General features: G+C 45.2%; 1 protein-coding gene across 3 annotated transcripts in view; it reads right to left on the reverse strand.

Annotated features, from left to right (window-relative positions):
- DYM (dymeclin) overlaps nt 1-20,759 on the reverse strand; it is a 244,951-nt gene that overhangs the window by 27,505 nt on the left and 196,687 nt on the right. For all 3 annotated transcript variants that reach the window (XM_082497723.1, XM_082497722.1, XM_082497724.1), the window contains exon 15: nt 11,225-11,338. In XM_082497723.1, the coding sequence (XP_082353849.1) occupies nt 11,225-11,338 (114 nt within the window). The remainder of the gene's footprint in view (nt 1-11,224; nt 11,339-20,759) is intronic.

Below are 20,759 nucleotides of genomic sequence, written 5' to 3' on the forward strand. Positions count from 1 at the left end.
AACTCCAATAATAACTTCAGGCCCTTCATTACCAAAAATCCTGAGTAACTTTTCAAGTGGCTCGCAGGCTTAGAATAGCAACGACGTCTGCAACCGATTAGCTCCCCCAGCACAACCAGATGTCTCAGTGACAGGGGAGAAAGTACTGTTGGTTCTAGAGTTTACTGGGAAGTAGAACATCATTTCACTGCAGAGCGAAATATCCAAAAAGGAAGTTGGAGAAGCTAAAGGAATATCGCGCCTGCTCGCAACCAAAGCGTTGGAATTTAGTTTTATTGCCATTTTCCAGTTCTCCGGAAAGCTTGGGATGAATTCTTACTTGCTCCCAAGGATGCGTTCTGCCCTTCGTCCCACCACCGCTGCTCGTTGCTTTGCTGGGACCTTCGAGGCATTCTGCTCAAGACTGGGACAAACGCAAGCTAATAATGTCAAAAAAAAAAAAAAAAAAAGACAGTTCTCTATGTGAACCGTCTACCCAGGTTTATAAACAAGGTCCGTGGCCTTGGAGGAAGACCAGAACACGACTCCAGAGACACCAAGGTCTACGCTGAGAGCGAACAAACTCCAGGCGCCCCATCCCTGTTGCTCCTTCTCTGACTTGACTCACGTTATTTAATGCACATTTTAGACCCCAAACGCGAGAAGCAACGAGAATACCCGAAAGGGACGCGAAAAGGTTCAGTTCGTCTTTCAGAGCATTTTCGTATTAACAATACTGCTGCCTTTGAAAGCATCCTCGATAATTTTGGGGTGACTGCTAAGCTTTTACCACATATCGCGATGACTCCGCATAGATCATTGCGGAAACGTTATGGCGGGAAAACAAGTAGTCTACTTTCTTCTCTCTTCAGGCTGCGGCATTACAACGGAGGGCGATGCCGCGGGGTACGGGATTTAGCCACCAGTGTCTTGTTTCGGTTATAACCTGTATAAGAGAAATTGCTCATTGAATAGTTTACATTTTACCATCCGTTTCAACACGAGACCTTGCAAAAGCTGAACGGAGACGGTCCAGCGGAGGGCTACAAAGATGATGAGGGGACTGGAGCATCTTTCTGCTGAGGAAAGGCTGAGGCACTTGGGGCTTTTGAGTCTGGAGAAGACTGAGGGGGGATCTTCTCAACGCTTCTAAATTCTTAAAGGGCGAGTGCCGGGGGGATGGGAACAGTCTTTTGTCAGTGGTGCCCAGTGACAGGACAAGAGAGAACGGGCACAAACTGGAACATAGGAAGTTGCATCTAAACATGAGGTGGAAGTTCTTCACTGTGAGGGTGGCAGAGCACTGGCACAGGCTGCCCAGAGAGGTGGGGGAGTCTCCCACTCTGGAGACCTTCCAAACCCACCTGGATGCCATCCTGTGCCACTGCTGTAGGTGACCCTGCTCTGGCACTGGATGATCTCCAGAGATCCCTTCCAACCCTGACCATTCTGGGATTCTGTGTCATTTGGTGCGGGCAACCAAGACTCATCTCCAGCTCCTTTGAGAGCTCTACCTCCAACTCTTCTCCTCCTTCAGCTGCTTCTCTCAAACCCCTTCAACCAAGCTGGCTGAAGCTCAGAAGTTCACAGACTCATTTTTGCTGCTCGGTTAGCACACAGCATGGGAAGAAAGGCAAAGACCTCATGCTGTGAGATCCTGACCAGACTGCTGACCACCACGGGCATGACTGCCCCTGCAAAGGCATGGACAACTCTGGGAGCCCTTTGAACTACTGCAGACATGGGTGGTGGGGCTGGTGTCCTTCCATCTGCAGTCACGCAATGCAACAAACCAGTCCTACGCTGTCCTTTAAAGCAACACAGGAGAGACAAAGCCAGGACACATCTTCTCAATCTTCAGAGCTACTGCTCAATGCGACTCCTACAAAACAGCAGCCAGGGAAATGCAGGAGAGGACAGAGAAAAGTGAAGCATAGTCCCTCTTCCCTCCTAACTAATACCGGTCAGTACGAGTCACACGCTCCCCACCAATGGATATGCAAAGTCCGAAGCACCTGCCCAGTGTCCTGCTCGTATCACGCTTGGTAGCATCTCATAAACATGAAGACATTTTCCAAGGATATGTAGCGATAGGATGAGGGGGAATGGCTTCAAACTGGAAGAGGGGAGATTTAGATTAGATATTAGGAAGAAATTCTTTCCTGTGAGGGTGGTGAGGTACTGGAAGAAGTTGCCCATAGAGGTGGTGGCTGCCCCATCCCTGGAGGAGTTCAAGGCCAGGTTGGACAGGGCTTTGGGCAACCTGGGCTGGTGGGAGGTGTCCCTGCCCAGGGCAGGGGGGGTGGAACTAGATGATCTTCGAGGCCCCTTCCAACCTAAACCATACTGTGATTCTACGAAGATACAACTTGAAAACCTCAAGACCGTTGAAGCCAACAGCCAAACTCTCCAGCGAGAGCAGGATTTTTCCCACGGATCTCTGAAGCATTAGGACAGAGCACTGAATGTTTCAGGGACAAGGAAGAAAACAAGGTTGAAGTTCTCCGTTTATTCTTCATCCGTGAAGAAAAGCTTTATGCAGTGCTCTTTCCAAGTTGAAAGCACGATTATTATTTTCTGTTCAAAGACATTTTGGCTCCTTTACAGTAAGAAACTGATATTACATGAGAAACAGTTTAAAGATCAGAGATTCAAGAGTTTGCTAACGCATATTTTCCTATGCTGATGCTGCAATGATGTTTATATTCCTCTTCAATAGGGAGGTGTCAGAAAAGCTTTAATATGTTTTTAACTGCGTGCCAGGCAGACAAGCAAAATAAAAATCGCTGTTTTTTTTTTATTCTTGGTCTAGTCAACAATGCCAAAAGTTACTGTTTATTATTCTCCACCCCCATGCAAGAATTTATAACCACTGAACTAAACTTAAAAAGCTGTTTTTAATTCCAAAATTGACCGTCAGCTGCTATGTAAAAGCAAAACCTAACTTGTTTGGGTTCTCAGGATTCATTCACATTTGAAAAATTAAGTTTCCTGGAGCCATTTGAGGGGTGGGTTTGTGTTTTTTTTTTTGTTTGTTTTGTTTTTTTTTTTCCGCTTCCCCTTCCCCATAATGCTAAAAAAATAATTGAAAAAATGTGATACTGTACAATTTTCCCATTCAGGAGACACCTGGGGAGAGGTGGAGAGCACATCCCCTTTTCAAATAGCCTGGAGAGTAACATATAAATACGGTATCGGTTTCAGCGTTAGCGAACTCTCTTTGGGAGCGCCAGAGAGAGGTTGTGAACGCCACGGTACGCACCACCGCTGTCAGACCTGGCAATGTTCAAACAGATAATATACTCAGCCGTAACTAAGACCTTATGTGCACAAGGTCTCGTCTTACACCACACCAAAGAAAACCAAATTTTGACATGTATGACATTCAAAACATTTACTGGAATGGTTACTGTATGAAAAGTTCTAGTTGTGGATTTTGTTGGGTTTTTTTACTTAAAAATATTAAAGCAAACTTTAAAAAAAAATAAATCATTATGCTCCATAAGTGACTCACCAACACTACCAGACCATGCCAAAATTTCCAACATCTCGAATCCAGCAATACGAAGCTCCCCGGCTTTCAACGGCTGGCAAGTTTCAAGGCAAACTACATTTCAAAGGACTGCAGTATAATTTATTTCACTTCCCCTAAAGCTTCCAAGTGAACCGATTTCTCCTACCTTACGTGAAGGATGCTTCTGAAAATGAAGCGTTGTTGGTATTCGATCCAACTCATCAACCGTATTTGCATTATACGTAGCTCCAAACAAGTCTCTCTAAAGACCGCCGACATCTACTTTTAACCATGGAACGAAAGGTGTCACCAAATTTCAAAGACTTCGAATCCACCGATGCTAAAGCTAATTTACTTTGGCCCTTGGCTGCTTCAATGTTAAAAAAAAAAAAGAGAGCAGGCATATAAAAAAATGTTTCTACGAGCACAAGGGTTGCAATTTTGCTTAAAAAAATATATATGCAAAATATATATGCAAAATTTGGTACCACATATTTTATACCACCATTTTATACCACAATATTTCCATATTCTAACTAGCCGCTCAAGTCCACCTCCTGCTAAGGAAGCATTTCTGTGGATTATCATATTAATGTTTCAAAAATGATAGCGGCGTTTCTTTCTAAACTATAGCCCCAAAGTTTTGGTTCCCTTCTGGGATGATGGAGTTAAGACTTCTGCCTTATTTTCTGTAAGTTTTTGCGATGCATCGTCAAGAGTTCCCATACACCGCCGTATGGCAGCAAGTATCTAACTTCAAGTACTATAATAATCACCGTTTTTCCCTAATATTGTTCATAGACTTTAGATCTTGCCTACGCGCCAGTTTGCACCATTTAATTAGATTTAAACGATAGAAACTCCTGCTTGGACGTACTTATTATGAAGTGGTGTCATTCGGTTTAGTTTCAACTCATTCTCAACAATTTAAGGAGCTCGTATGAACAGAAGAGCACCTGCAGAAGGGTTTGCCCTGGTTCCGACAGACAGACAGACAGGTTTATAATCCCACTTTGAGATTAGCCAGAGTCAGCCGAGTGCAGACATGTCTTTGACTGCCTGCTCGCAGCTTCACGAGGATAATTCTTTTCTGACCACAAGGCCCATCGAAACTTTTGAGATCGTTTCTCCTGGAATTTTGATTACTCAAAATCGTATTTCCCCAGGGATGGGGAGTATAGTCTTCTCTACCCGAGGTCGCTGCGAATCTGCCCTCTAAAACGAATGCCTTCAAAAGAAACGTGAGTTATCGTTCATCGCTTACAGGTCAGCTCACGGAAGCAGAGAAGTTTGACATCTTAATTGAGGGTATAAATTCTCAGTAGGAAATATACAATCCATAAATATTATTCTTCTTAGCATATGTTTGGTGGTTTGGAAAGGCCCAAAAAGCACTTTGTTGAAAAGTTTCTTACACTTCTCTTACTAATCCGATCTTCTTCAGGTTAAGGGTTAACAGCAGTTGAGGGTCAGCAAAGGGAAGTCTGCATTAGAGACGCCTGTCGAGTGTCCTAAGGATGTATTAGACACAATCGGCTTCCACTATAAGAAGATCTTTGACCCTTCAGCCAGAAAAACGTAAATATCAGGAAGAATCTGATGAATTTCTTTTCTAAGGAAGTTTTCTGTCTCTCTTGCTTAGTGCTATGCCCTAGAGCTCCCTAAGAGTTGCTGGTCTCCATAACCCCTCTGCTCCTACTTCTTTACAGCGGCACCCAGAGTTAATTTGTGGAGTCTTCTATCTAAAACCCATGGTAGGGAGGTAAAACAACTGCAAGAAAGATGTCCACAGCTTAAGAATTACAGATCTGCCTCAAGGTTTAATTTAATTATCAAAAGCTGAGAGAGTTTGGGTTCAGGCTGGAGAAGAGAAGGCTCCGGGGAGACCTTATTGTGGCCTACCAGTCCCTAAAGGGGCTACAGGAGAGCTGGGAAGGACTTTTTACAAGGGCATGTAGCGATAGGATGAGGGGGAATGGCTTCAAACTGGAAGAAGGGAGATTTAGATGAGATATTAGGAAGAAATTTTTCACTCTGAGGGTGGTGAGCCCCTGGCGCAGGTTGCCCAGAGCAGCTGTGGCTGCCCCATCCCTGGAGGTGTTGAAGGCCAGGTTGGACGGGGCTTGGAGCAACCTGGGCGGGGGGAGGTGTCCCTGCCCATGGCCAGAAGGGTGGAACTGGATGATCTTCAAGGTCCCTTCCAACCTAAAACATTCTATGATAGACCAGTGGTCTGGATTCTGAGGCCAGCATCTTGTTGTGGCCAAATAACAGCCACTGAGGACTCCAGAAGAAAAAAGACCATCATCAAGAGCAATTGTAGTGGACGACGGGGTAATGGATGGTCTCTCAGGACCAACATCACGTAAGGTAGGATGCATACATATGAATTCCACCCATTTCCTTCACAATCTGGGCGCTGAGTGCTGTCCATGTCCTGTCCCTCTGCACGGTGTGATGGTACAAATGACTGCTGAGCAAATGATGTCCCCTTCCTAGGAGGAGCTTCTGCAGAAACAGGGTAACCTTTCCACCTTTCAGCTCAGTAGCTAAACCAAGAGACTTTTTGGACTCCCTCACTTTTGGGGACCTCACATGGACTGGACTTTCTTTTATGGCTATACCTTCCTTCCAGAGTTGAAGATACCTACGCTTGACATCCCCCATTGAATTCGCTGCCACTTCAGTCAACAACCACGTTATTTTTACGACATTTTGGGTAGCTGCACTTTTGGGATCGACGCTGCTTCCTCAGGAGCGGGGTGACGCGCCAGGGACACGAAGCTGTTCTGGCCCAGCTACCATCACTCCGACAACAATTTACTCTTTTCCCCTGCGCTCCGGTGCGTCGACGATCAGGGGCTTTCTCCAACGAAACAAATGGAACTTGAAGGAGTTGGAAGTCCATCGTTAATAGAAGGGGAGACCTATGAGAAGTGCTTTTAACACCTAAAGCAAGACTTGTCCTGTCAAGAGACTGAAGGCTTTTACCTCTGCTCCTTTTACATATTCTGTGAAATTTTAATGCCCGTCAAACTGGAACGCACTCAATAAATATTAAATTTTGTACCATACCAAAAAGGTGTGAGTTGATGGCACAGCGGCATGTCTGCATAGCGCAGCGAGAACATGTGACAGAATGCACACGGATGACAAAATACTCATCGACACAGGGAGAAAAGGAATAGCAGAAACATAAAAGCAGCTCCGAATATGCTCATGAAAATGAAATCTCTGCCTTAAGTGGCTTAGCTAATGGGAACTTTTCTCTTCTAAAGCATTAAATGCGGCCTCCCAAGTGTGATCATTCCACGAAGCCAAATGTCAGCTTCCAGTCACGAGCTGGTATTCGAAACAAGTTTTCCCACTTATTGTAAAAGAGCGGTTATCTGCCGGCTAACTCCCCTTGAAATCCTGAGATAACTCGCAGACTCCAGACACACAGTCCCACTTCTCTCACGCTCCTCGTCCTGAAAGCACAGATAGTTCACCAAAGGGAAGAAAGGCAGCCTGAGAACTTTAAAAAAACCCAAAAAACCAAACACCAAAACTAAAGGAAGAACGAGGCCAATTTTCACCTATCACTATGATCTCTAAATTGCCTTTAATAAGCTTCTGCAATAAAACAGGGAGCCTGGACTGTGGGCTGCTCGTCTGCGAAGGAGACAGCTCTATCTCCACGCCGTGGCTTCTGCCTCCGTCCCGGGCATATTAACTTCATTTATCTCCTCCCACAGACCAAAGGAGAAATAAGCAGCTCTTGATTTCAGCACCTGCTCTTTATCTCTCTGTTTATGCAGAAGTCTTCTAAAAGACTAATTACTCAGCTTGGACTTTCCCTGCCTTCCACAGCACATGGCTAAAAGCATACGTTTAAAATAATGGTAATTATATTGTTTGTCTCCAGTCGGGTTGCTCCAGGACTGGAAGGAAAATATGAGTTAGATCTCCCATTTCCCAACAATTATTTGCGAAGAAAAAGCGGGATATCTTTCCTAACACACACAAATATATAGATATATATGACCTACTGCTAACACACACGCTCACTTCGCATCCCATGTTGCTTCCCACAGCGAAAGGGAGCGGGAGTACTGGGGTGTGCTACAAAACTGATAAGCACCATTATGCAGATCAGGATCGTGGCTCTAAGTGCTGTTATTTTTAGTTGCCGTTTATTCATGTTTGAACTACGGTCTAAGCAACGGAGTCAAGATCTGAATAGATGTAACGCCTCTTGAATGCTCACTTCCTCGACAAAGGCCAAGATAAGCAATTTGAAAACATTCGCTATATTTATCTGTGCATACATTAGGTACTTATACATCAGAAAAAAAACCCAACCCACCATTGTCTGAGCTGCAGGGAAACAAGCGAGTAAAAGCTCCACTCCTCCTTTTTCCAAACCATAACCTTTTTGTGTTTCAACCGCCTCCCTCAGAGCGCTTCGGCTGAAGACGGTAATTTCTAGGAGGTAGGAGTAATACCTCTGCAGGATCTCCTGTACTTCAGAGCAGTTCAGTATGTTACGGCAAAAGACAAGGATGGCTTGAAAATTAACGAGCAATTAACTGCAAAGCTCTCCGGATTAAACTCCACAGTGTTGCGTGTCATGATTACACGTAGGTCATGTCAACCCAGATGCAAGAGACCCCTAATTCCTCCCACACGTTGTCCAAGCTGGCCAAGCACAGGCCAACTCCTGTCCAGAAGCCACTTCTCCGAATGGGCTGTGCCCAAGCCAACCTGCGTTTGAAAAATGTCCTTTCAGCAGGTGACATTAGTTGGTCTACGGAGCTAGACCAGCTTCCTGCTCCCAGACGCAATCTTAGAGGAGCCTATTGTGAAGGCAAAGCGACTGTGGGTAGGACTGCTCCCACCCATCCAGACATGCCCAGAGAGTGTCATTAAAGACGTGGATTAAAGCGCTCTCCTTTATTTAGCTGCTGAAATTCCTCCCAGTTGCCAGAGTTATTGTGTAACTATATCTTTAGTCTGATCTTAATATGATTTTGTCGAGCTTCAGAACAGCTTCCCTTTGAAACCTCAGAGACTGAAGTGGGAAGACCTGAGGAACTGGGAGACTCCTCGGAGAAGTACGAGGACAGAGGGCACCAAGACTCACAAGGTCATTTCTACAGGAGAGGATCGCATCCTACTCATCTATGGGCATCTACAAATTAATGCATGACATCACATTAGAGGGACCTGGAGAGGCTAGAGAGGTGGGCCCATGCCAACCTCATGAAGTCCAACAAGGCCAAGTGTCCTGCACATGGACAGGACGATCCCATATACAAACCCAAGCTGGGTGGAGAATGGCTGGAGAGCAGACCAGAGGAGAAGGACTTGAGGCTGCTGGTAGATGAGAAGCTCACCAGGAGCCGGCAGAAAGCCAACCATATCCTGGGCTGCATCCCCAGCAGCGTGGCCAGCAGGGCGAGGGGGGGGATTCTGCCCCTCTGCTGCCCTCTGGAGAGACCCCCCCTGCAGTGCTGCCTCCAGCTCGGGGGCCACCAACAGCAGAGGGACATGGACCTGTTGGAGCGGGGCCAGAGGAGGCCCCGGAGATGCTGGGAGGGCTGGAGCCCCTCTGCTGGGAGGACAGGCTGGGAGAGTCGGGGGTGTTCAGCCTGGAGAAGAGAAGGCTCTGGGGAGACCTTAGAGCCCCTTCCAGTCCCTAAAGGGGCTCCAGGAAAGCTGGGGAGGGACTCCTGATCAGGGAGGGGAGTGATTGTATGAGGGGGAATGGTTTCAAACCGGAAGAAGGGAGATTTAGATTAGATATGAGGAAGAAATTCTTCCCTGTGAGGGTGGTGAGACACTGGCCCAGGTTGCCCAGAGAGGTGGTAGATGGCCCCCATCCCTGGAGGTGTTCAAGGCCAGGTTGGATGGGGCTTGGAGCAACCTGGGCTGGTGGGAGGTGTCCCTGCTCAGGGTAGGGGGGTTGGAACTGGATGATCTTCAAGGTCCCTTCCAACTCCAATCATTCTATGATTTTCTGACTACAAACACCAAGGTCAGTGACACCAACTTTTCTCCACACAGGAGTAACCTGCTCCGGCCAAACTGCTGCTCACCAAAAGGATTTTGGAAAAAAAATATGACAAAACCCAGTAGGTATAAGTGGGCAGCGTAGAAGAATTATGTGCCAGACTGTCTGTGTTCACTTGGTGACCCTGCTGCTAACCCCAAGTCCTTCAGAAGAAAGGTAAGTCACTCTATACGCAACCTTTAAATTGGAAGTACTCAACTGCTTGGTGAGGACTTCCAGAGCGCAGTATTTGTCAAACATTTTTGATCTGTTGATTTAAGTGGCAATAGAAACACGTCACTTTGAACGCTGTACATCACTAATGCAGAAAATGTAAAGTTGATGGGATTTCACTCCAGAAACAACATTTCTTTAAAGTTGTGGCCCAACTGATAAAAACTTTTTTTTTTTTTTGTAAGTGGTGCATTTATTTAGGAGTGGCTCTATGTCAAGAAGGAATCGCTGTAGCCTCTTAACCTAAGAACTTTTCATTATCTGCATGGAAGAGTAAGTCGTCAGAGAAAAAGCAAAAGGTCCAGTGTTTCTCTCTATTCACAGCACCACAGTGCAGCAAAGACACAACCCGAAGGGTTTGATTTGGATCCAGTAACTCAACTGGTGTTACTTAGGCTATTCCTGTACCGCGGCTCAGGACTCGCACTCTAAACCACCTTCTCCCGAAGTAATTCAGCCCGAGTGACTAAATACGCGCCATCTCAGGGACACGGGGAACTGGAGGAAAGACATTAGTATACGCAGCCAGCTAGACAATTCCCACCGGGTGTTTTAAAATTACTGGGGTATAAATAAATTACCAGCCGTCGCCAATGGCTGTGTGTACTCAGTGTGCCTTATCAGATGCTGTTTTCCTAAAGTTACCGCAAAAGAAACGCCGCTCCTGCTCTCTTATCACGGAAGAGGAACAAAAATGGTTCTGCAGAAAGCAGACGGTATTAAAAATACACTTGGCATAATGGAGGAGCAAAATTAATCGCGGGTTTAATAAACACCCGTAACTCCCATTTATTTACTTACCTACTTACACAGATTTCATCATTGCAGTATTTAAACATCGCACAGCCATTAATGGATTTTAGCCTCACAAAACCTGTCAAGTCGGTAAATCCCTCATGAGATTTGGGAGATTCTCAAAAAAGAACGGAGGGGTCGGCTCAGGATTATACAGAAAGCTCACGATCATGTCGACCGCACTTAGGGGTCTTGAATTGATTTTCAGAAGGTTGGTTAATTCTTAACTAAAAGCCCCAGAAATTTATCTTTGTGGTGTTTTATACGGACCCAGATGGAGGCGCAGAACACTACAGAAAGAAGAATAAGTTAACCAGAAAAAAAAAAGAATTATCAAAGTTTGGTTATAGCTTAACTAAACAACAGATGGAGAGGTGAGACACATCTTTGAGAAATGACGAAAAACCCCTTAGCCTCAGCAAATTATATTTCCTCCACACACAATTTAATAACTAACCAAGAAACATCCCCCCTCCCCCCCCCTCCCCCAACCGTTTAGCACAAATTAGGAATTTCAATTAAAACACACACATAGGGCAATCCGCAATGTAATCCCTTATCAGTCGCTATGGAGAGGAGAAATGATGTTTTGACGTTACGGATATAAAGGGTACGTATGTAATTGATTGGAACAGTACACTTTAATTGACGAGGTCTCCAGCACTTACTCTTAGTCTGTCTTTGGGCAAAGCAACAGCTCCTTGCTTGATGATTTCCAGAACTCGCTCTACTGACAGCTCAGCTCCAGCTTGCTCTAATCGGGAGCTGAAAAAGCTGATCACCTGGAATGAAAAATCAGAGCGCATAAATAACTGGAAAAGGAGAGATCTTTGTATCAGTTTACACAAGAAGAGGTCATCTCCTTTCCCTGCGTGAACGTATCCGTACTTCTTAAAGAATAACCATGTTATGGCTTGTGTCGCAGCCAGGGAGACGTTGTTAATGTCAAATTAGCACAACTATCAGTATCGTCCTGCAGTCGTTTTTAACAGATAGATGATTTCACAATTTAACACACGCCGCTGAATTAATAAATTCACATTTTCAAGCCCCGTGCACTGACATAGGCTCATATTTCTATCTGTCAGGACTTCACGTCAGGATTTTCGAGGCAAAATAGTTCAGGTTAGAAATTCACCTTCATTTTTAAGCGTTAAAGTAAAATCCTTATAGCTTAAAGCCTTCTGTCCAGGAGTCGTTGAAGACAACTATTAAATATCTCAACACAACTACAAGAGTCTACAAGACTTCCTGGGGGGTTTGTAGAATTCAAAGCCACAGCAGTCAGAAGGGGGGAAGAAAAAAGCCCACGAAGTTGCTCTTCTCCCCGAATCAACCACCCGAAGTGCCCCGTGTACCTTCCCCATAGCAGATTCCAGGCGCAAGGACCTGCACGTTCCCTCTCAAGGCTCTCATCCTCCATGTATCTCCCTGGTGAGGCCAAGCTGATCCTCACCATATTTCCCTCCCCACCCCCTTTTCTGTGACCCAGCTGGTCCTTGTTAGCTAGAACACAGTTAGGTCAGGCTTTAACTTTTATCCCTCTCCAAGCTCAGTAGGTCACAGCAGAAGCAGACATCCCACCGGCAGTTCTCCATGTGGGATGTCAGAAAACCTCCATTTCTAGAGCTCCTTTCATCCAAAAAAGAGCCCACTTTGCAAACCCCATCCCTTATCCCAGAGGAACTCATCAGTCACGCAGAGGATCCGAACCTCAAAACAACGCAAAAAAAAAGGGTACAGGGAAATATTTCAACACCTCCTTAGAGACCTCTGAAAGTACCACAAGATGCTCAAAGCCACTTGGTAGAGCCCATGCACACGTGAGCGCCCAACTACCCCTTGGCTGGAGCCACCTACAGCCTTCCCTCGCTGCACACGCTGCTGGTAGGTTCCCCGACATCTCGTAGGCTTCAGAATACACTCTCTTTTGAAAAATACTAAAGTCCACTCATATCTGAATCCCAACCTCCAACACATCGAGTAATCTTTGTTAATTCTCCCAAGTAGAAAGAGGTGGTGGTGGGGGGGAAAGTGTTTTATACTACAAAATCTCTGCTGAGCTCTCTTTGTTCTGTAGTGAGACACAGCTGGAGCCAGAAACCATTACCCTAATTATGCCTCCCAGCTCAGCTGCTGTTAATAAAACAAAGACAGCTGATGGCTTGATTACTGTGAGATTCAAATTTGTTGTTCCTCTCTTGCGAGCCCCCAAATCCTAACTCTCCTTTGGAACAGGTAGATTTGCTGGATCGCAGAGCATTTTTCTCCAGAACCTGAAGCACCGAGCAAGATAGAGACAGATAACAATTGCTGTAAGTTGTTTTTTGGGGTTGGTTTTTTTTTTTTTTTGGTTCTGTTTTGGTGGAAATCAGTCAAGAGCAAATTCACATTTAACCTTTTTGTACCGTCCTTACGATTATCTCCGTACTCGAATAGAAGGGAGAATTCCACTGCCTCTGGCAGATGTTGCAGGCAGGTTTTACGTTCTTACAGATAAGGACTCGCTGTAGCGCTGTGATCTCTGATCCTTGAAAAAAAAAAAAAAAAAAACCAAACCAAAAACCCAACCAGGAGTAGGAAGATGCGCTGAGTTCATAAGCAAAGGAGCCGGAGGGAGGAACCAGGAATTACAGAGGAAAACGGCAAGAAACAGCTTGCGCAAAGAGCGTGAGGACCTCGCGGTGAGGCTGACATGGTTTTGGCAGAGAGTCTGGGACAAATTGCTGGTAGAGGATACACAGCTCGTAGAGGAACAAGAAAGTTGCCCACAAACTTTGAAAGAAAAAAAAAAAAAAAAAAAAAAAAGCAGCAAAGCAAACCATCTTCCTTCATTTCATCACTCCTCTGTTGTCAGTAATCGCTGGTGAAACCTATCCTCGCCCAGGGCAGAGAATCCATCCCACCGGTACTGCCTTGTTAGCTCAAGTTCTGCTAAACCACAACAAAAGCACAAATTGAATATTCGGCTTTTAATCAAAAGGATAAAATGCTATCATAATGCATAGGCATAAAAAAACTGAATGAAGCTCACAGATACTACCTGAATTCTGGCGTTTCCTATTTTGGAAAGTCAAAGCCTCCAATTTTAACATGTTTTTAAAAGACTTTTATGTTTGTTTTTTTTTTTTTATTTTTTTTTTTTTTTTGTGGTGAAGGTACTAATCTGGGTTGAGTTGTATTTCACAAAGAACAAAAGCGAGACAGGCTTCCAATATTTTCAGGCTATGTCAGCATTTCACAGCACTATGAATGGCTATTTTTGGTACGCAGTTGACGACCGAAATAAAAAATACCTACTTTAATAATAACACTTCTCTCTAAGCGTTGTTTGCCTTACGACATCAGACAATATAGAAACGGAGTAATTCTCTGCCTAACCCTGATAGTACAGTACCCTCAGGAGATATTGAGGTACCCAATGAGTACTCCTATGGAATAAGAAAGAAAAAAAAAAGGGGGGGGGGGGGGAGAAAAAAAAAGAGATGAGTTATATAGAGTAGATCCTAAGAGGCATTTAATTATTACCATTAGATCAGTAATAAAACCGAAAAGCACCCGGCATTACATCCCTACTGCCCAAACTCCTCTCTCTTCTGCAGCAGCAGGTCTAACCCTTTCCCTAGCGATCTGCCCAAATATAAAAGCTTAACGTAATATTAAAGGAAGAGTAGCCTTTTCCTTTGAAAGAGCTTTAATCTTCCACACATAAGTATCAGAGCTGCGTTTAAAATAACGGTGGAAATGAACAGATTTCGACTCTTTGTCCACTTGGTTCAAGTGCTGAGCACATCACTGCGAGAAAAGCAGATCTCAGGGCAAACCAACCAAGCTGAGAGGTGGCGTCCATTTGTTGATATTCTGAAAATTGTTCATCATCTCATTAATTAGTTGGGCAACTGGTCTAAGAAAACAGAAAATAACTGCTTAAGGAGGAGAATAACTTAATGACTTAATGAGTCGCTGCGAATCCGGCGCATCTTTGCGTCCTCTCCACGCAAGGAACGTAACCGGTTTTAAAAAGCTCTCTCTCCAATCTGGCTTCCATATTAACAGAGATTAAAAGGCACGTCTAATCCTGGATTAGACAACCCCTCAGCGGGAACATCTTCTCAGCGTCCAGATGAAAGGGTGTACCTGCAGCGCCTTGCCCCACACAGAGAGCCAAATTCTGGTGGTGCAACTACCCAGCCGGGCGGCGTAGCGACGGGCAGGCAGCGACGCGGCTCGCTCACCATCGGCTCACGCATTTCCAGGCTTCGTATTAATATACCATTAACGGGCTCAAGATCTTTAAACAAAAACGGTGGTCTGTAGCCATTCCCAAACTGGGTTTTCATAAAGCTTTTCCATTTAAGAGGTCAATTTTTCCCCGCGAGACTCATCTTTAGTCCTTTTGTTTTCCAAACAATAAATTTACGAATTATTTCCAGAGATTAAAAGCGCTACGAGGAACGATTGAAAAGCGACATTTTAGGTTTTAGAGTTGGTTTTGTTTTTTTTTTTTTTTTTTTAAGCTTATGAAGGAATAACTACGGCATCTGCTATTTCACCCATCTATTGTTTTTCAACGGGGCTGAAAGGCTGAAAGTAAAGAAATATTTCTCTTTACTATAGCACGCACCAAGCGGCAGAGCTATCAAGGACAAGATGTTTTCTCCACTTGGGATCCTTTCAGCGGAGGCTGAAGTGCTGCGATGCCCCAGCCCATCCCCAGGCAGTGCCGCTGCCTAACTAACACTCCAGCTCCTCGCTTTCTCCTCCAGCTAAAAATAACAGTGCCGTTCGCCGCTGCCTCCTCTGCCCGCAAACTTGTCAAGGTTAACTCTGCAAAAAAGGGGGGGGGGGGGGAAAAAAAACAACAACCACAACTTGGCACCGAATGAAAAAGTTCTCATTCTTTTTTTGTTTGGTTTTTTTTCCTTCGGAAAGCGAGGAAAAAAGAAAGACGCACATTTTGACATTGGCTATTTTACATTTCCAGCCGCGTTCACCACCGGTAGAATAAGATGCTGTATCGACAGCCACACTGAAAGGAGAAGAAAAGGAGAAAACAAACCTCTTGTCGCTAAGGAGCGCAGGATTAGCACTTCAGCTAAGTAGTTTCCTTAGGAAAACATAAATCACAGCTATGTTCAGTAGCTGATCGTCGTACCCTCCGTCCTGGAGCAAAAGCGAGGCAAAGCCATCCTTCGCTGATTTAAGAAGGGATGAAACGGCTTCGGGTGATTCAACAACGGGAGAAACACAAAAGGTTTATCAGCAAACTTGAAGTACTGCTGTTTTTCAGATTCACCTTGAAGCTAGGAGCATGTTCGAAGACACGTGAACTATTCAAGATGCTCTGCTCTTCTCATCTCCCCACTCCCAGCAAAGAAAGCAGGTAGGAGTGGGGTAAAAAACAGAAGAAAAAATTTTTAAAAATCACTTAAAGTATTTAGCCAGGCTCTACTAAGCAGCAGGCTCAAGGTTTTTCTACAGGCGTTTTAAGGAAAACCGCAAAAGATTAGTTCTCGTGTCCACTGCAGGTCTTGAAATAGGAGTTGCTGTGCCAGAGCCAAACCAACTCAACCGATTTTCAAAATCTAGCAGGGAAACGTCCTCGGAGAATACAATTCCTGGTAGGAAATTGCAGCAATCGGCTCCTTTGCATCACTAAACCATTGCTCCCGACCTCCTGATTTCGATCAGACTATTTTGCAAACAAAATTCTAGCAGCTCCTAGTTAAGCCTGTTCAACCACACGCTATCTAGCACTGGCTCGTAGGAAAACTGAGGGTAAGGGAAGCCAGGCAGCTCTCACGACGGCCACGAACCCAACTCATCTTGAGAAATTGAGAACGATGAGCCTCCACCAAATTCCCGACCCATCCGAGGTCACCGACCAAATCAGAGACCACCTCTGGAACGGAGGCATATAGATAGTTCCCAACTGAAAGAGTTCTGCAGGAGGCCAGGGCAGGAACCATAGAGTTCCTCTTTGTTCACCATCCAGAAGAAGAATATCCCATTTAGCTAAACGAGATGCACAATATCCTATTAAGATGACTTTCTAAAATGAAAAGTAAATTAATAGGAAACAGAAGGTATTTTGATTTCAGTTTCTTCCGCGCGGCATTAACTGTTTCCATATGTTCCCAATCAGCTGGCAGTGGTGATTTTTAGCTTATTTATAAAAACCCGAAGGGAAATAAGTAGTTTTCCTTAAAAACGTTCTATACACTGATGACCCTTACGTATTTACCTATTTTTTTGCCTCAGCAATGAAACACGCAGAGGTTAGGTGTCATCTCCAGTGGAACCTGAACGGTTGAGATGATCCTGAGCCAAAGATGATGGTTACTGTGACCAAGTGGGTACTGCAGTTGACCTGGACAATCGCCACTCTGCTCTGAGCAGCTGGTGGAGCTGCAGAGCCATCCCCGTATTCCAACGGCCGCGTTCCACTCTGTCTCCTGCCCCAGCGTCACCCTGCCAAACGTCTGCTATGCAGAGGTCTCCACTAAGTCCTTGGAAACCTACCACAGCGCTTCGTTGTTATTATTAACGTTAGAAAGTCTTTCCTTACGACCTGTGAATCCACAAGTATGTAAACCAGGTTATTCCCTTCCCCTTCACAGCAGCGTTTTCTTTGAAAAATATCACATCACCTTTAGCTAATCAGCACTCTTTCTGTTTGTCCTCAGAAGTCTTATTTCCTACAGCCCTTGTTTCTCCCGCGAATCTCTTCCACGGTACCTAAACCCAGAGTAATCCAGCTAAGACGTCATTAGCACGAGGAGGCTTAGGGGACACCTCTGGGTTATTCTCCCTTGGCGTCCCACACAGGACTGCAGCAGGTGCCTCTTTCCATTTGCACCATCAACTACTTGTTACTACCTTCTCAGTACATTTTCCAACTAATTTTGCATCCGCTTCTTAGGCCAGCCGTATCCTGGGCTGCATCAGAAGTGTGGCCAGCAGGGCAAGGGAGGGGATTCTGCCCCTCTACTCCACTCTCATGAGACCCCACCTGAAGTACTGCATCCAGCTCTGGAGTCCCCAACATAAGAAGAACATGGACCTGCTGGAGCAGGTCCAGAGGAGAGCCACAAGGATGATCCGAGGGGCTGGAGCACCTCTCCTGTGAGGAGAGGCTGAGAGAGTTGGGGCTGTTCAGCCTGGAGAAGAGAAGGCTCCGGGGAGATCTTATTGCGGCCTTCCAGTCCCTAAAGAGGGCCTACAGGAGAGCTGGGGAAGGACTTTTTACTCGGGCATGTAGTGATAGGACGAGGGGGAATGACTTTAAACTGGAAGAGGGCACGTTCAGATTGAACATTAGGAAGAAGTTTTTCACTCTGAGGGTGGTGAGGGCACTGGAATAGGTTGCCCAGAGAGGTGGTTGAGGCCCCATCCCTGGAGGTGTTGAAGGCCAGGCTGGACGTGGCCTTGGGCAACCTGGTCTAGTGGGAGGTGTCCCTGCCTAGGGCAGGGGGGTTGGAACTCGATGATCTTCAAGGTCCTTTCCAACCCTAAACCATTCTATGATGATTCCGTGCTTCCTACTTGGTTTACGAGAACATTATGTGCAGCAGAGTAAACCCAGTAAGTATTAAAGTCAAGATATGTCCTATCTATTTTAGACATTCTTGACAAGTCAACCTGACAACTGTTTTAGTGTCCAAAAAAATTTAAAAATTGCACATATTCTGTATTTTTGTCAGATTTTATTCAATACAGAAGGTTACTCTGCTGTCTGTTAGTATTTCTGTATGGAATACAAATCTGGACTACAGTTTAGCAGCAGAGAATCTTACACTCAATGCAAGGAGGACTTTGCTGAAGCACAGAGGGATGGCAAGAGTGACCCAGAGCAACACACGCACCTTCTGCTCATGTGGACCTCTAGCTGCATCCGACGATGGAAATTACACTCATGCTTCCACTGTAGCATGGGTGGAGATAATCCAAATGTACTTTGCTGCCTAATAACCAGAAAAAGTACCAGTGGAGGGAGTCGGGATGTAGCACAGCCCCTGCAGACGTGTTCTGGTGCCATCAGAAAGGTAACTTCTCTTCCCCACCCTTCCATTACCAAAAGCTGCAACATTTACCATTTACACCAATGGTCTACACACTTTGGGCCCCCAAATTACATTGCGCGCAGCAGCCTGAAACCCAACTGAATTCCCTGATACGTGGGAAGCTGGTGGATCCATCCTTCTCCGAATAAGCAGCCTTGGCCACACAAAAAGCCCGGCCGGCTCACTATTCTCTGTCTAACAGCAGGCTGGGACGGATGCTTAAAGAAGAATGTAAGAGCAGGTCAAGACTAGGGAGATCCTCCCTGTGAATACATCCTCTCTCAGCTTCCAGCAATGTACAGTTTAGGAATTCCTAGAGCCAAATCTTTACATACTTTCCTCCCCTGCCCCCCAATTTTTGACGTCTGTTGGAGCACACCTACATTTCAGACATTCACAACATCCCATGTGGTCATAAGGATGGAGCTCCTCTATCACTGCAGAGAAAAACCCCAGCAAAGTTTGGGAGCCAGAAACACATTTTGGTTCTTCTTGGATACCGGGATACTCTTGGATACTGCCCGCATGGCCCCAGAGAAGCTCACCCCATCCGTAGAGTAAAACTAATATGATCTGCCATTTTTTTACTGGGTAGGAGGACCAGTTAAAACATTTTGGCTGCAGCACACAAAGACCGGTTCTGTACGGGATGGCAGTGCTGCCGATACAGTGTACGAAGTGGAAGACGTGACAGGGTAGAAGAGGAGTCAGCTGAATCTAATCTTTTATTCAGATCTGCAAACCTGCCAGCTCTCACCACCTGCCAGCTGGTGACAGGTACATTTAAAAAATAATAAAAAAAAATCTTTTTTTTTTTTTTTTTTTTTTTGACATCCTCACTTCTCTAACAAAGGAGCTATTTAAAAATTCACCGTACTCCCTTGGAAAGCTTTAAATAGTTTCCGAATGTAACTGGCATTATGCTGTAACCTAATATTAAATAGTTTTTGGGGAGGAATTGTTGAAATTGTTGAGGAAAACCTACATTTAAGTGTTAGAAAGGAAAGGACGAGCTGCTATCTGCAGGAGGCACGGGGCTGTCGTGCAGAAGGATCTGGCCACCACTAGTTTTGGACAAGTAACCAGAGAAGGTCCTTATCTCAGTCAGGAATGAAGACGACTGTTATCTTCACCGCACCGTATCCTCTCTTTACATAACTTCAAGACATCTTGTCCTAATCATCCAGGCAGTATCGTGCTGGCTGTAGTCTGCAGCTGCCAAAAGTTTGGAGAGTTTTGAGCTCTGAATCCTCCGCCCTCCGACCTCTTCCACGACCCGAAAATATGAAGTGAGACCAGAAGAGGAAGGGACAGGTACAGAGCAGGATTTGAGGTCGACATTTTAAATTACTTTCCTTTCCAGATCATCAGAAATCTGTCAACGTTCTGCAATATTTTTAAATAAAAGCAGATCAAATCAGAACCTCAGTAAATTCTTGATTCACACCCAATAAATGTGTTATTCGCTGCAGCGAGAAATTTAGCCCCCGGTTCAGCCTCCCCTTCCAGTACCTCCCATCCAGTGGTCACAGCGCGACTTCAAGCATTGCTCAGCTTTGCAGATACCAACTAGAGGACAGACAAAAAATTTCTTGCGCTTAAAACCTGCTGTTTTCTAGCAGGAATCCTTACTCAGGTTCTCAATGCGAACACAAAAACCATTATTAGGTGAAGCGGTAATTAATTAGCAACTGTTTTCCAAAGCCGTACTCCACAGATAGCCGCACCAGTAACAGCTTCTGATCCACCTCCATTTCCTTTTGTTTTCTTCTAAAACGTCTACTTACCCCGACTGTGGAGAGACACTTTGCAGGTGAGAGCAACACATAGCTACAGCCCAGGGAATAAGGCAGCTCAACGCCTGCCCTTGGCTATTTAAAAAAAATAATTCCCTGGAATCATTAACAGGCTGGTGAGGGCAGTAAGAGAAAAGAAAATAATTGGTTGGTGATGAAAATCTGCTTTTTCTCCCCTAAAAGACTGGTTTCTAATAAGGGGCAGTTAAAAGAAGTTGACGCCGTCCTTCCTTAGGGGAGTGAAAGATGTGTCACAGGTTGGGAATTCCTTACCAGGTGCATCCCAAATTTCCCCCCCGGCTCTGCCGAGTTAAAGATGTTGCCCAGAATAAGTCGCAGCGGAG

Source organism: Vanellus vanellus (assembly GCF_965231255.1).
Source record: "Vanellus vanellus genome assembly, chromosome: Z".
Classification (NCBI taxonomy): Eukaryota; Metazoa; Chordata; class Aves; order Charadriiformes; family Charadriidae; genus Vanellus; species Vanellus vanellus.